General features: G+C 31.8%; 2 protein-coding genes across 3 annotated transcripts in view; both read left to right on the top strand.

The window, feature by feature from the left end:
- LOC127735488 (uncharacterized) overlaps positions 1–16,220 on the top strand; it is a 121,217-nt gene that overhangs the window by 4,030 nt on the left and 100,967 nt on the right. Inside the window, exon 2 of one of the 2 annotated variants that reach the window (XM_052245667.1) lies at positions 2,921–3,005. The exons of the other annotated variant lie outside the window; for it this stretch is intronic. Coding sequence (XP_052101627.1) covers positions 2,921–3,005 — 85 coding nt within the window. The remainder of the gene's footprint in view (positions 1–2,920; positions 3,006–16,220) is intronic. 2 annotated transcript variants of the gene reach the window in all.
- The window catches only part of LOC127735496 (uncharacterized), a 130,565-nt gene that overhangs the window by 103,560 nt on the left and 10,785 nt on the right, over positions 1–16,220 (top strand). The gene's annotated exons all lie outside the window — the stretch shown is intronic.

Below are 16,220 nucleotides of genomic sequence, written 5' to 3'. Positions count from 1 at the left end.
TTTTTTTTGAATATTTTCGGTAAATAGTCCACGTATGCAGCAGTATGTAATCAGCGGACGTCAATGAAATATTGCATATTGAAATAAAAAGGCTCTCGGCTGACCACATTGGTTTACAATGAAATCCTCAATTGTAAAATCTTATTTTCTGTGCTTATCCTATGTTTTGAATTACAACATTACTTAAATCACAAATATGACTTCTATTACACACTAACAATCCCATATATTACATCGTTTATCCAGAAAAATATATATTATATGTCTCTGATGTTAGTAACGTTTTCAATGATAAATACCAGTGGTAGTATATGAAGCCTTTATTTACAATACGTTACCAATTTAAGTTCATCGAAGCCTTTAAACTAGTGATTAGTAATGCTATTTTTTAGTATTTATCCAATAGTTAAACCTGGCATATTGTAAAAAACTTCTTTAAAATTTCTTTTTTGGGTCAAATTCGTCAAGGCTTCAGTGTATCTCTATTCCGTGGTGGTTTTATTATTCGATAGAACTTTGTACGCCTGTACATTTATAAGGTCAGTTCAGAGTTATATGAATACGGGGGAAGTTTTCAAAGGAGTTGTTGTCAAACCAATAATAATTCAATTTGCCAATAAAATAATTAATTATTGTGAAAAGAAAATCAAGATGGGCACTAACATATCTTGCATTTATATTTTATATACAAAGATACTACATTTGTTAATCCTTGAAAAAAATTATCAGCCTATTTGTTTTTTTCTTGATACTTTGAATTTGTAGATAGCGGTACTGCTCCTTTAATAAAATATAATATATGAGACTGCCACTTTACTTTAATATGTGGTCACATATGCATGAAAAAAGAGGGCGAACCCTTTTGATTTTGAAGTCCCTTGGTCTAAGGTTAATATCATACTTACTGAAAACAAACTGTCTAAAACCATAACAAAAATGAATCAGACCTTAGATACACAGAAAAAAAACACAATCCCATCAGGTCACTAACGGCTTTCCCTTTCAGATGGGGGCGTTGGGTATGTGAACTTGCTCACTTAAGGATTCTTAATTAATCATTATTATGTATTATACCCCACTCTAAGAAAACAGACTCTATAAAATAAAAATTATCAGCAATACAAGATCTGCACAAATATTCATATGGCTGAAACTATCAGTTGACCATTTATAGGAGTTATTGACCTTAATAGATGTATTTTTCAACTTGCATGTGTTTGGGTATAACTTGAAAACAATAATCTTTCATGGTCAAAAACTGTAAACAGGATGACTTATGGCCCTTAGATGATTAGTGTTGACTTGTTTGTGTTTTGCTTTTGTCCTGTGTATAATAAGATTAGGACATTATGTTTTCTGGTCTGTGAATCCTGTCCCATATCAGGTTAAAGTTTTGGTCAAGGTAGTTTTCCATGAAGTTGTAGTCACATCAACTTGAAACCTTAAGACACATGTTCATTATGAGGTAAACTTTTAAATTGTATGCTTAATGATGATTTTAACACCAATAACACTGTTCACTAAATATCGAAATGTGATAGATGAAGCCAGTACATTTTCAGGTTTAAACTTTTGGTAAAGGTGGTTTACCAAGAATTTCCGGTCGTATCAATTTGAAACTATGGAGTAATTTTCATTATGATGAGAACTTTATTTTCATTTCAAACCGGATCCTTGAAACTTCACAGAAAGATTATACACTATTTTAAGTTGTGAGCCTGTTATTGTGCAATAGTTTGAGGAATTTTCTCCCATTTTCCAGACTTAGGAAAATTTTACACATTTCTAAGCTATAATTAACAAGATAAATAGTGAATTGTTACCTTACATCAGTGGATTGACAACGTATTGCTTGTACATCTATTGAACAGTAAATTAAGATCTCAATTACTGAATTTCCTGTCTATGATAAACATGACTTTTGGCAGTAGAGTATAAGTTTGCACTTTAGACACCAAAAGTCTCATTGAACATAAAAAAATGGCGAAAAATGGTCATTCATACTGAAAACCCAGATGATTGATAACTGATGAACTGGTTGAGTCAAACAAAAATCTGGAGTGATTTAGGAAATTCCAGGGAGCTAAAATCAGGTTTGATAGTTGAAAGGTATGCAATAAGAATGAAATTTCCATTGAAATCAAAATTTGAGGTTTATATGTGTAGTAAGGCTTCTTTTTTTATTTAGCTTTGATTCAGATTTGTGCAGATCTGTTATTGTGCAGAAGTCAGTCAACTGATTAAATTTTATGCTATAAACTTCGTGCTTGTTGTAAGTTTGACAGAATTAGTATGTTGCAACTTTTAATGAAATTAAGGGGTCATTCTACAATAAACTCATCATATTACCTGGCTTAAAATTTTGTACGCCAGACGGGCGTTTCGTCTACGAAAGACTCATCAGACTTGAATCAAATTAGTAAAGTAGACCAAATAAATTACGATATTGAAGACCTAAAATTCCGAAAGGATTTTGCAAAATACAGCTAAAGTAATCTATTCCTGGTGTAGAAAATCCTTAGTATTTCGAAAAATTCAATATTTGACCTTAACGATTACTAAATGCTGTCTAAGTATAGTCTGAAGGAGTTGGGTATACTGTTTAACTATGTCTGTCTGTCCATCTCATGATATGTTTGTTTCACTTTTCTTGGTCAGGTACTTCAAAACACAGCTGTATCAAATACCTATTTTACGAATTCGTGCAGTTTATTATTATGACATCTTTTGGCATCAGAGAAAATTTTCGTTATAGCGATGAATCAAGTAAGAATGATAGTGCAGTAGAGGCACCTTTCTTTTGGATTTAAAAAGGAATCTAAATTATTGTACTTGTTCAAAATGGGAAACACTTGCACGCATGCAAATTGTTAAGTATGAGGCAAAATAACTTTTCCCGTTTTTTATTTTCTTTTTACAGCTGTAAGTGGAAGATGTGACAGAAATGCAATATCAGCATGTTTTACTAGTTGGAGTCAAAGTGGAGATATGCAGACACAATGTGCGTATGTATCTATCATCAATAATCAATTCAGAGATTTGTATTGTTTGCTTTTGAGAAAAATAGTAACTCAGAAATGTATGCCATATTATGTTAAAACTCATATGTAAAGGGCATTGGTTAAGCACTTCGTAAACATGAAAACTTTGTTCTTTGGTCTTACAAAATGGATAGTTGTCTCATTGGCAAGGGCCAGTGTGAGCTTTTGCCATCACTTGGCGTTCGTCTTTTGTAGTCGTCTGTTAAATATTTCAAATATTATGACAAAATTTCAATACTGGTATCTATGATGAGTTTATGGATAGATGTGATGCCACCATTGATTGAATTATGACAGCTGTCAGAATACTTATGTATTAATCAGCAGACGATCATTCAATATTAAGTTTTTACTTGGGAGATTTTTAGTTAAAGTACCTTTGTATGGCCTGATAATTAAAGTACTGACACATCCAATTTCGTTAGAAAATAATTATGAATTACATTATTTTGGGTAGTGTAATTATCCTGAAACTGCAGAATTCAAAACAACCAAATCATTGAAAAAAAGGAAAAGAGACAAATAAACACTGTAAAACTCTATTCTAATATTACTTGCTTATCATAGTGTTATTGGAACACAAAGTGCGATTTATAGTTGTTTGCATTTTTGTTCCTTAGTCTTTGGTGGAAAGTTGTTTCATTCCAATTCTACCGTGTCTCCTTTTGAGCTCACCTGGTCCAAAGATTTAGTGTGAGCTTTTACCATCAGTTGCCGTCCGTCGTCTGTGGTATGTTATCCGTTAAATTTTACAAAGATCATCTCCTCTGATACTACGAGACCAAATTTAATCAAACTTAGTCACATTTATCATTGGGGTTTATAATTTTAAAAATGTGGCCGATGACCCCGCCTGCCAACCAACATGGTCGACATGACTAGAAATAGAACATAGGATGAAATGCAAGTTTTGCCTATTATCTTAACAAATAAAGATAGAGAAAATCTGACGTTGGCAAATATGTTCTAAATGATGAGATCTACGTTCTGTTTATAACATCAAAACAGTCAGACGACTTCTTGTAGGAGTTATTGCGCTTAAATGACGAATTTTACCATTTTTTCATGAACATTTTGATAGATAGATATAAATTTTATGTAGTAAAAAATTATCAGCAAAAAGTCAAGATCTATAAAGTCAAAGGGTTGACATCATCTGTCGGTTCCTTATTGGACTAATAACACTTAAATGACGATTTTTGCCATATTTTGCGTTTTTATAAAAAAAGATGATGTGGTATGATTGCCATTGAGACAACTCTCCACAAGACACCAAATGACACAGAAATTAACAACTATAGGTCACCGTACGGCCTTCAACAATGAGCAAAGGCCATACCGCACAGTCAGCTATAAAAGGCCCCGATATGGCAATATAAAACAATTCAAACGAGAAAACTAACGGCCTAATTTATGTACAAAAAATGAACGAAAAACAAATATGTAACACATAAACAAACGACAACCACTGAATTACAGGCTCCTGACTTGGGACAGGCACATTACCTGTTTGCCTATTACCTTGAAAATTATGATAGAAAGATAGAAACTTTTAAAAACAAAAAGGATCAGTTTATAGGTCAACTTATATGTAGATAAATTTTTCAATTGCCATCCTATAGGAGTTTTTTTTAACACTTTTTGTGTTTGGGACAAAAATTATAGAAGGTGGAGAGAACATTTAACAGAAAAAGGATCAACAATACAGGTTCAACAAATAAGATATTTTAGTCATGAATAGTATTCTAGTTTTAAATGTTGGAAAGTGTCCATTGATGAAGATGCACATAGATTTAGGAGAGTAACACAGGTTCCTTAGAGCTTTCTTGTTTACAGTGTATAATATATTAAGTATGGCACTGGAGATGTAAGATTTAACCTATAGCGCTGATAATTTTGTCCAGTGCTGAAGATGTTAAGTCCTGCGCTAGAGATGCTATTCAGGAGCTGTATAAAGAACTACAGCGCTGTATCTCAAGCGCTTGACTTCAATTCCGTGCCGGACTTGACACCTTCGACGGTAGAGTTTCCATCTTTAGCGCCGGAGATTACATCGTATGGGATAGACTTACGCTTATAAACCATAATATGTTTTTAACATAGCATATATCAAATATGTTTAGAGATGTTTTAATATGACTGAAAATTGTTCAACTCATGTAAATGGGCTTGGAATTATTTCATGTTGGCAACTATGGTCAAAATGGCCAAAATTATCAGTGAGAACCTTATAGATGTCATTGTTCTTAAAAGATGATTTTTTTCCATATTTTGTGTTGCATTTTATTACAGAAGTTATAGTACACGGAGGATTACTTTTATAAGCAATAAAGATGAGAAATGAGTAATTGCCCTAAAATGATGATTTTATTTTACCAATTTAAACGTTATTACCTAACAACTTGAAAACTATAATAGATAAACTCAAACTTTTAAAGCAAACATGACCAGCAATGCATGATTTACTAATAAATCCATAAATCCAATTGCATTATAAGCGATCTCAAGTGATTTTTTGCATATACAGTATGTGCAACTCTGAGGACATTGGAATGCTGTTCTTTTATTATCTTTAAGACTCTAATAGATATACGGAAAATTGGTTCTATCAAATGATCTGCAAGATAGATTTTGGCCTACATAGGTTTCATTCAACAAATATATTCTTATTGCATTGCATCATATTGTTTGATGACTGCATAAGGTGAGGGATACAGGCTGTTTGATACCTATAGTAGTTTAAGTTTTCACCAACATCTTTAAGAAGAAGGAGGATTCTTCTAAAATAAATGCCTATTTAACCATGCTACGGAATAAGTTGTGCAACTGCTATATATAAAACAGTTGCTTCTTGTGAAACTTTATAAACTTCTTATTTTCATCTAAAACTTTTATTCATAGAGCATATGAGACCATCAAGAAATGTATAGCACCTCATAAAGATGTTTGCGCTGGGGATCCAACACTGTCTGGCATAGCATCTGTTGAGCAGATGTGCAATGGTAGCATGCCAAATATTCCAAATGGTAATTATTCAGTACTATTGTCATTATTTATATTTAAAAGATCCCTAATTATTAGAGATTTTTTAATAATTGATTTATCATCTGATCTTTATGTGCCAGTCAAAAATGTGACTTTTTATGGTATACCAATGTCCGTCCATCCGTCAACTCTTTGTATGATAACTCAAACTGACTGTCTCATATAAATATAACACAACATTAGAATTGACCGAAGAAAGCTCCCTTTCAATTGTTTTATTTTTTCGCTCTGTCATTCCAGACTTACGGAACTTTTACACTTAGATTTAAGGCAATTTTTCACAAATCGCACACTAACTCAAGTATTCCTAAATTCATTTCTACCAAACTTTACATTATTGTGGGGATTGATGAAAGAAAGCTCCCGTTTTATTTCTAATTTTTTTCTAGGTTGTCGCTCCAGAGTAATGGGACTTTAATTGTCAGGTTTTTGTAAATTTTTAGCATAAAGTTTGATTTGAACTTATCAATTACTGTCCATTGTATATTGTCATGGGTACCAACTTTTTGTAGATTGAGGGATAACATATAATTTCATGGATACTTGATGCTGGATACTGGTGCAGTAAAATTGGTACCGTTTATATTATTGATTCATGGTTTAAACCTTTTCTTCATACAAGCCTATATGAGTTATAAACTGTTTGTCTCACCTCCATGAAGTTGAAAAAGCCAGATTAAGGCGTGTTGCTTCCTGTCGCAGTGGCTTTTTTTAGAGGTGGCATCGACAGTGTATTAGTTTAAGGGGAACCACAAGTGGCAGGTCAATATATTTGGTATGCAGTTGTATTAGCATTGGCATAACTCAAGTTCATGGAGATTATTTGTCCCCACTCCTCCAGTTATGGTCAATTGACTTTGAATCGTTTGCTTAGTTTACATGATAAGGTAAGTTTAAGGGGGACCAATAGTGGAAGGTCTATGATATTTGGTATACAGTCGTATAAGCATAGGCACATCTTTTTTCCATGAAGATTATTTGGCCCCATCCCCTCAGTCATTGTTTACTGACTTTGAAATTTTTGTATAGGTAAATTAGTTTACATGTTAAAGTTTGAGTTTAGATCTGTTAAAGGGAACCACTTATGATAAATCAATGGTATTTATGCAGTTGTATTACCATCAGCATTTCTTTTTCCATGTAGGTTATTTGGCCCTGCACCTTCAGTAATGGTTCATCGACTTTGAATGTTTTGCATAGTTTAGATGTATTGCCATTTTGATTTAAACATTTGCATTGAACTATCTATTATATTAAGGCAACGCATATCTCTTTGTCAACTTTTTATTTTAACACATACATTCATGGTTAACCTATACCCACGAAATTATAAAAAAAATAAGAACCCTTTGAACAATATTAATCGGCAAACAGCTTTATATTCTAACTAACAGCAGAAATGTATAGAAATTCAAATATAGAGAAATATTCAAGCAGTGACGGAACAACACAATTATTGAGGAATGAGCATAGCGTATGCATGAGTTAGTTACATGATTTTGGTGTTGTTTCGTCGTTATATGAATTCCCTGGGTATTCTTTGCATTACATTGACCATGGACTTTTTAATAGAAATAAAGTAGAAATTCAAGGAACCATATCTTATTTTACGAATTCTCTATTAATGTTCGATGCATGGTCAGCAACAATGACAACACCCATCGTTGTATGACATCAGAGGAATGAAGTTATCAGATTTGTTTCACAAGTGAACTAAAGGTTATTATTTCACATATGATTTGATGATCCATTGTTACGTTTGTATTGTTAACGTTCTGAATTTACGGACGTATTCTTACAAACACATCGCACTTAAGACTATTTCGCTATTTTCAATGCAGAAATCTAAATATGACAAAACATAATATTTCAAGTATTGTATATCCTGATTCGTTTAAGATAGGTATAAAATCAAAATTAGGTGTTTAGCACAAACAAATGCATTCATTCCAGATGTTTTGAAAAATCTAGGCTTTTGTGGAAAATTTCGCAGTTTACACCAGTCCAATTCAATTCTACAGATAAAAATGATTTAAGTTAGGACTGAAGTTTACAGATATTAATACTTATACAAAAAGCGCGTCCCATTTGAGATTGATATCACTATAAAAGTAGTATTTTACGTCGCCTATTTTATCACTGAAAAAAAAAGAAAAAGAAAATAGTATTGATCACGTCAATTTCGAGCATTTCTGGAAAGCATAATGTGAATATTGACAAGAAGTATTATTTGATGAAGTGAAGAAAAACTGCTTGAGAAATAGTAATATTGGCATTTACTTTTCATCAACTTTCATTTAAAAGAAAGGAACTTTAAAACCTATAAGACAATTAAAACGAACGGTGTATTATTATACACTTATTGACTGGTTATGAGGGTAATAGCAAGTTTGTTGTCCGTGAGATATCAACTATTGCTCGAGGTCGGGGTATTTGGATTTCTTTGAAAATTCTGTTTTTCGGTATAGTAAACATTTTATGACTGGTTATGGGGATAATGACAGTTAATGATAAACTGTGGCTTTGAAAGATCAGAGAATTAATATATAAAAATGCACGACTTAACCTTGTTTTTTATATAAGATGTAGAAAACGGACAAAAATTCTTTATGTGGGGCATACTAGTGTACCGATTTAAAATATATTTCTTTATTATGAAGATTGTTTTATTTTTTGAGAAGCTCACATATCTTAAAATTGCCTTTACTGTACCGAATGGCAACCGATATTCGCAAGGGAGCTCTATGTCATATAACAGACTTGTTAGTCTGAGACTGATTATTTGAATGATAAACTAACAAATGATTACGTTTAAAAGATAAACCGACGAGACAGCAATCAAACGAAACAAATAACTAGAAGACATCTAGAGTGCAACATTGCGATCTGTGAAGCACTACATCGTACCGAATCAAGCAACGTGAAACTAATAACAGAAAATTTCAACAAATGCGGAAAAAATTATTACATTTTTTTCATAGAATGGATATGATGTACTTTCACAATTTTACAACAATTGTAGGAAATACGTAAATTTTGATAGTTTGATTCAAACAAAGAAAAACCACATGACAGAAAAACAATCGAAATCACGAGATAGTACCTATGGAAGGAAATGTTAAATGAATGACAAAAATAGATAACAATAATGCTACATAAAGGTCAAGTATTGAGTAGAGATGTATAAACTTAAACTTTTAACTATGAAGAAACTAAAGCTTTAATTTCCTATCTGAAATAATGAAGAGCTTATTATGGTTGTAACATTCTTTTTTTATGCCAGCCTACGATAGAAGGGAGCCTTATGTTTTCTGTTCTGTTAGTCCGTCCTATATTTGGTTATGGTTTTGGTTTAGGTAGTTTATCATGAAGGTGTGGTCTCATCAACTTGAAATTAAGGACAATTGTTCATTATATTGTGAACTTTTCATATTATATAGCAGATTACTGTCTTGACCACGATTACACGGTTTACAAATTGCGGGCTTTCAAACAAAGGAAATATAAACTAGTAATAGACTAATCTTGGCAGCTAGAGTTAACGTACATGCATACATGAATAAGTATAATATACACATAAAGATATTCATATAAACTAAATGAAGCGGGAGCAAATGAAATAACAAAATCCGCCTAATTGTAAAGTTTTTCGGTTTCCATCGGCACGGGCTTCGAACACACTATCCCCTCCCCTACTCTCGGAAAATAACAATCTTTAATCCCAAATTTACCGCAGGCGAATGCAAGCCATAAAAAAAAATCTTTATTGTTCCTATACATGGATTCATAAAGAAAACTATTAATATACAAGGTCCATGTTTTGTTTCGTCAAGTTCTTGAAGTACATAAAACGACGATAATTGTAAACGATAAAGATAAATAATAAGAGAAATGTAAAAAAGAAAGATTTTGCTTAATTCATAAAAAAAAACAATTAAAGGGGTTTTCTTCATACAAAAAAATTATTATTAAGATGATCTTTTTCTCGTTTTCCTTTTTTTACATTTTTGAAATTCCATGTAGATATTAACCACTTATTTTAGAATCTGGTCGATTTCGAATTTCACATATTAGACAGAATTCTGTCTTCTGTTGAAGACCTTTTGTCGAACTCTAAGTGTCTTTTGTGTCGTTGGGTCAATGTCTCGTTTACGCATTACACTATTCTCCTTTTATTCATATAAAATATAAAAAATAAATAAAACACTGTCATAGTTTTTATTTAAGAAAACATCCATATAGAAGTACAATATCATGTCATAGTTAAATCTAGTAGCCTCAATAGGAGTAGCTTTGCTGACGTCATACATATCAATGAACGGATTACAATACAGTGATTTGATAGCAAAGTCAGTTAAATTTATGTCTTTAAAGGTGCTATCATTTCTGTATTACCGAATCTGGTGTTAATAAATTGAAAATATAGCTAGCATAAGACATTGAAATGTTAGGGATTTCTATAGGGGAGTTCTTACACCTCACAATTGTTTTTATACCTTAATCAATCATTTTCTTTTTAATAGCATGAACAGTCAAATTTTGTTCTTCGGTTCTCCTGGATTACATGTTCTTCATATTATTACTACATTATGAATTAATTTCTTGTAAGTTGAATAAGTATTAAAATCTAATTCTGGACATAAAAACAGTTAACGCAATCTTGAAATGTCCCTAAAAGGGATAATATACAGAATATTTTGACTGACATTGCTTAACTAGAGCTTGTTCAATGTAAAAATCAAATTGGACACAACTTTTATACTATTAAACAAGCTAGTCGAATAATTTTTCGCCTAACATCTTCCATCTTATTAAAGCTGTCAGTCATTATCAGAGGCCATGATTTTCCATTTCTAACAGATGTAGTATACTGTTTTGTATGTTAGAGACTTATATGACGTAAGATCAGTACTAGAGTTAAAAGGATATTTGCCATGTTAAATCTACTTGTTTTCATGTCAATGCTACAATTAAGTCATGTTAAAACAAATGGCAAATAAATGTTTTATTCCAACAAGGCAATAACTCCTCCTTAACCATTCAAAATACATTTTCCCGCCAAATTCTTAATCTTCTAAAATGATGTATAGTTTAAGTATGCTGCAATCAGATCAAAAAATCCTACAGAGTTCCTAGACCGTAAGTACAACCAGAGAGCACAGGATTTTGTTTGGCTGAATGTTCCATGAAATCAAGTTCATTATATATTGAAATAGGATGCCATTTTATATAAAGACTTATGCAACTATTCATTCTAAACATTGCTTATTCATTTTACAGTATAAAATTGAGTTCCCTTTGATTTTGAAGATAGTTGCTTTCTAATTCAATGTTTCTCAGGTCTCAAACATACCAAAGAATTATTAGAAAAAACAAATAAGAAAAAAAATCGGGAAATTTGCATAACTATTTTATAATTGAACCTTTAAGTGTATATGTCTGTCTGTCAGAAGTTATATGGCCTTTTTGCTAGTTCTTATGTTTTACTGTTACACCACTGTCCCAGGTTAGGGAGAGGGTTTGGCGTCAGCAAACATGTTTATCCCTACCACATTCTGGATGTGCCTGTTCTAAGTCAGGAGCCTGTAATTCAGTGATTGTTGTTTGTTGCTGTATATCATATTGTTTTTCGTTTATTGTTTTGTACATAAATTAGGTCGTTAGTTTTCTCGTTTGAATTGTTTTACATTTGTCATTTTGGTGCCTGTTATAGTTTACTATGCAGTATGGGTTTCGCTCTTTGTTGAAGGCCGTACTGTGACTGATAGTGGTCAACTTCTATGTCTCTGGTTGATATTTGTCTCGTTGGCAATAAGCAAAATCTTCTTATTTTTTGTTGATTTCTTTTCAGGGTTCATATCAATAGTCAATGTTACGTTTTCTCTCTAAGATCAGATTTTAAATAACTATGAGTAAAAGGTCAACCAGATCTAGATTCTTGTCTAGAATTTGCGTAAGGTATACATGTTTGTCTAAGTGTCTTTACATGAGTTTGACCTCATTGTCATTGCTCATGATCAGTGTTAATGTTTAATGCTTAGGTCATGTTTTCAATTTTTATGAATTGTAATTCAATTCCATTTAGTTCATAGATTCACTGTGCCTTCTGGTAGAATTTACTTAAACTTTATCTCATCTTTATGGTTCAATGATCAGTGCTAAGTTTTCCTCTACTTTGGGTATTAGGTCACTACTGATAGAAATTACTTAAAACTTGACCTCCTTTTCATGGTTCAATGATCAGTGCTTAGTTTTCATCTACTTTGAGTATTAGGTCACCTATACTTTGTCTGTAGTAACAGTGTGAGGTGTACCGGTACATGTTCATCCGACAGAAGTCATTTGACATTTGCCTCTTATAGGAAGTCAATTACCAACATTAAAATATTTGCACTTGGTTTAGTTTCTCTGGGTCAATATCATTATTATTAGGTGTACATGTCTGTATTACAGGAGTAACCTGACCTTCACCATTTTTCATGGTTCAACAATCAATTTAAGATGATTATCAAATGCGTAAACAAACTTTGATATTACTGTGCTTATTCTGTGGGCTTTGGGGTATCTCAATGGCAAAGGCTAAAACAGTTTACCAATTTGCAGTTTGAATTCTTCTCCAACAAACTGGTCAACTGGTAAACTGTTTTAACAGATTTCTTGAAAGGATGTTAGTATGAAGTGAGTGCATTAAAATAAAAAGTAATACTTACCATCCAGCTCTAGTTAGTTGATGTCTATGTCATGAATTTCAAACAAAATACTGACTTACTAAAATATGAGTCACTGGTTTAAAAAGGTCTAACTTTGACATGAGAACTTCTATCCTAGATAAATTTTATAAATAAATAGTTCAAAACATTGTTTGTAGGTCAATTACTTATAGCTTTGTTTTCTTAGAAGAAGTTATTGTGTAATTGTGATTTGGATAATATTTTCTATAAGAATTACTGATCTGCTGGCATTAAAGGGAAATAATTTTATTGAGTTATTGTATATTAAAAATTTAATCAAAGATACCAGGATTATGATTTTGCCTACAAAAGATTCATCAATACGACTCAAATAAAACAAAATTGAAATGCCAAACTAGTACGAAGTTGAAGAGCATTGAGGACACAAAATTCCGAAAGGTTTTGCCAAATACTGCTTATAAGTAATCTAATCCTCGGTGGTAGAAAATCATTAGTACTTTGAACAATTCAAAGTTTTGCAAGACAGTTAATCTATAATTTTGACCATATCAATGAAAATTCATGTCAACACAGAATTGCTGACTACTTGGCTGGTCATACCTTCTTAATTTACAGAGGAATCTGTATGATTTATAGAACTTTGAATGTGTTCCATAATATGTTTTTAACAGGTTTTTTTTTCAAAATTTTAATCATCTTAAAAATAAATTTTAGTATTCTTTTCAGAACAGGTGATAATAGTTAAATAATCTTGGATATAATGTTACAAAAAAATTACTTATAAAATGAAGGAAGGTCATATTTGACAACAAAATTTTGCTGATTTTACAGTAATGTTAATTATTTCCCTTTAATATTAGCCAGATTAGTAATTGCTTTAGAAAAAATTATCCAAATTACAATAACGCACTTACTTGCTGTTAAGAAACAGAGCTATAAATTATTGACCTACAAAACAATGTTTTGAACTATTCATTTATAAAATTTATTTAGGATAGAAGTTTTCATGTCAAAGTTAGACCTTCTTAAATCAGTGACTCATATTATAGTAAATCATTATTGTGTTTGAAATTCAGGACATAGACATCAACTAACTAGAGCTGGATGGTAAGTGTTACTTTTTATTTCACTGCACTCACTAAATACTAGCAACATTCACTGAAGCAATTTGTTAAAATATTATACCAGTTGACCAGTTTGTTGGAGAAGAATTCAAACTGCAATTTGGTAAACTGTTTTAGCCATTGCTATTGAGATACTCCAAAACCCACTGAATAAGGACAATAATTAATGAGTCAAGTTAAGGGAGGTCAGGGTCAATGAACCCCTGTCAGACAGATATTCACACCTTACATTGATTGTAGCTGATTGATTATATTTATATTAAACCTAATAGTTCTGAAAGCTGAGAAACTAAAAAAAAAACCAAGAAAACTAAACGCTGATTTTAACCATAAATAAAGGCAATAGTAGTATACCACTGTTCAATACTCATATATCGATTTAACTGAAACAAATCCGGGTCATAAACCAAAACTGAGGGAAACACATCAACTATAAGGGGAAACAAAACGGAACAACAGAAACACTGAACTGCTACAAAAACAAACGCCATCATACATAGAAACGTACTATGTGATAACAACTGCCATATTCCTGACTTGGAACAGGACATTTTAAGAAAATTGAGGTAAAAATCAACATTTCACGGAAAAACATGTAATCTTAACCAGAGATATTATTACTTTGAACGAACCAAAAGTTGCTCGTACTTGAAAAATGCATGAATTGGCCCGAGAACACAGTTATTTCGTAGTGCATTTTTTTTTAGACAATAAATGGAAATTAAAAAATCCCACCTGCGCTTTCTCAATAATATTTATTAAACAATTACAGTGTGGTGTATTACTTTTGGGACAATTTATATCAAAATTATAGAAATCTTCATCAGCTCTAACTCAAAATATGGACAATTTTATGTTAAGGGGGGTCTTGAATTCTTTTGACAGCTTCCGAAATACTAATTTTTAACCTTATTTAGCTGGATCAAATCACTACTTTACTTTAAAATTCATGACCCAAATTTTTTTACAGTGTAGTTTCATCCCCCTATATAGCTACTTGCTATTTGAGACATAACACATGAGGAAATAAATTTGGAAAGGGTATAAAAAAAAAATGGCAAATATCACACTGTCCACACTAGGGACTATATTTGTAGACAACGAAAATCAAGGGAGTGTTCCCCGACCAATAAAAGAAGGTAGATTAAGGTCATATCTCGATGAATCAATGAAGGTTGACCAAGATTAGGGTCATAGCTCTAATAAAATCACCGATACGTTAGTTTCAACTATTCTCATAATTATATTCTTAGCTTCTAACTTAGTTATATACAAATAAGGAGATGTGGTATGATTGCCAATGAGACAACTATCTACCAAATTTCAAATAAAGTGGATGTAAGCAATTATAGACAACCGTACTGCCTTCAACAATGAGAAAAAACCCATATCGTATAGTCGGCTATAAAAATATGAAACAATTCAATTTAGAAAACTTACGGCCTAATTCATTAAAAAACAATTTACGAAAAACAAATATGACAGCCATGAACCAACGTAACACTGTTTTATTTTAATTCAGCTTCATATTATTGATCAAAAAGCATTTATGGAACTAACTATTACAAATGCATTATTCATTTAGTATCATCCCTAACCCAGATCTAACCATTTAAATGAAATAGCCTTAGGTTTAACTCTCCAGGCTGATTAATCTTCAAGGCATTAGCTGATTTTATTTCTCAATAATTTATCATGGTAGATTAGAGGTATGTAGTTTGTCTTCTGGGCTTGTAGTGGATAAGTCACGTTATTTACCATGTTAATGTTTAGCACTGAGATCACCCCCATTTTTTGGTGTGGTTCGTGTTGCTCTAGATAAATCTTTAGTTTTCTTGGTTGTGTTTTGTGTACTGCTTGTCTTTTCGTCGTTTTACATTTTTTGCCGTAGCATTGTCAGTTTGTTTTCGGCTTATGAGTTTAAATATCACTTTCGGTATCTTCAGCGTCTCTTTTAAGGAATAAAATATAATGTTATTTAATTATAGTACTGTGGATTCATTATTATTCGTGGGATAACAATTTTCAAGGATTTCGTGGATATAGGCGAACCACGAATTTAAATGTTCCACGAAGTTAATTTTCTTCTATCGGCTTGTATGTAGACTTTTGTAAAACCACGAAATTAAATATCAACGAAAATACCATGTTTCCTTAATATATGAAATCTGCATCAGTCTAGTTCTGTACAAAGCAGCGTATATAAGGTAGATCATCAGTATATGTTTCCCGAGATAGAATTTTCTTATACTTTGCCAAAATGAAGATTTTACTATGATCTTTTCAAAAATATAATAAAAAGGATGGGTCACCGTGCT

The sequence above is a fragment of the Mytilus californianus genome, unplaced genomic scaffold, assembly GCF_021869535.1.
Source record: "Mytilus californianus isolate M0D057914Y unplaced genomic scaffold, xbMytCali1.0.p SCAF_3, whole genome shotgun sequence".
Taxonomy (NCBI): domain Eukaryota; kingdom Metazoa; phylum Mollusca; class Bivalvia; order Mytilida; family Mytilidae; genus Mytilus; species Mytilus californianus.
This window is presented reverse-complemented; position numbering and strand designations above follow the sequence as displayed.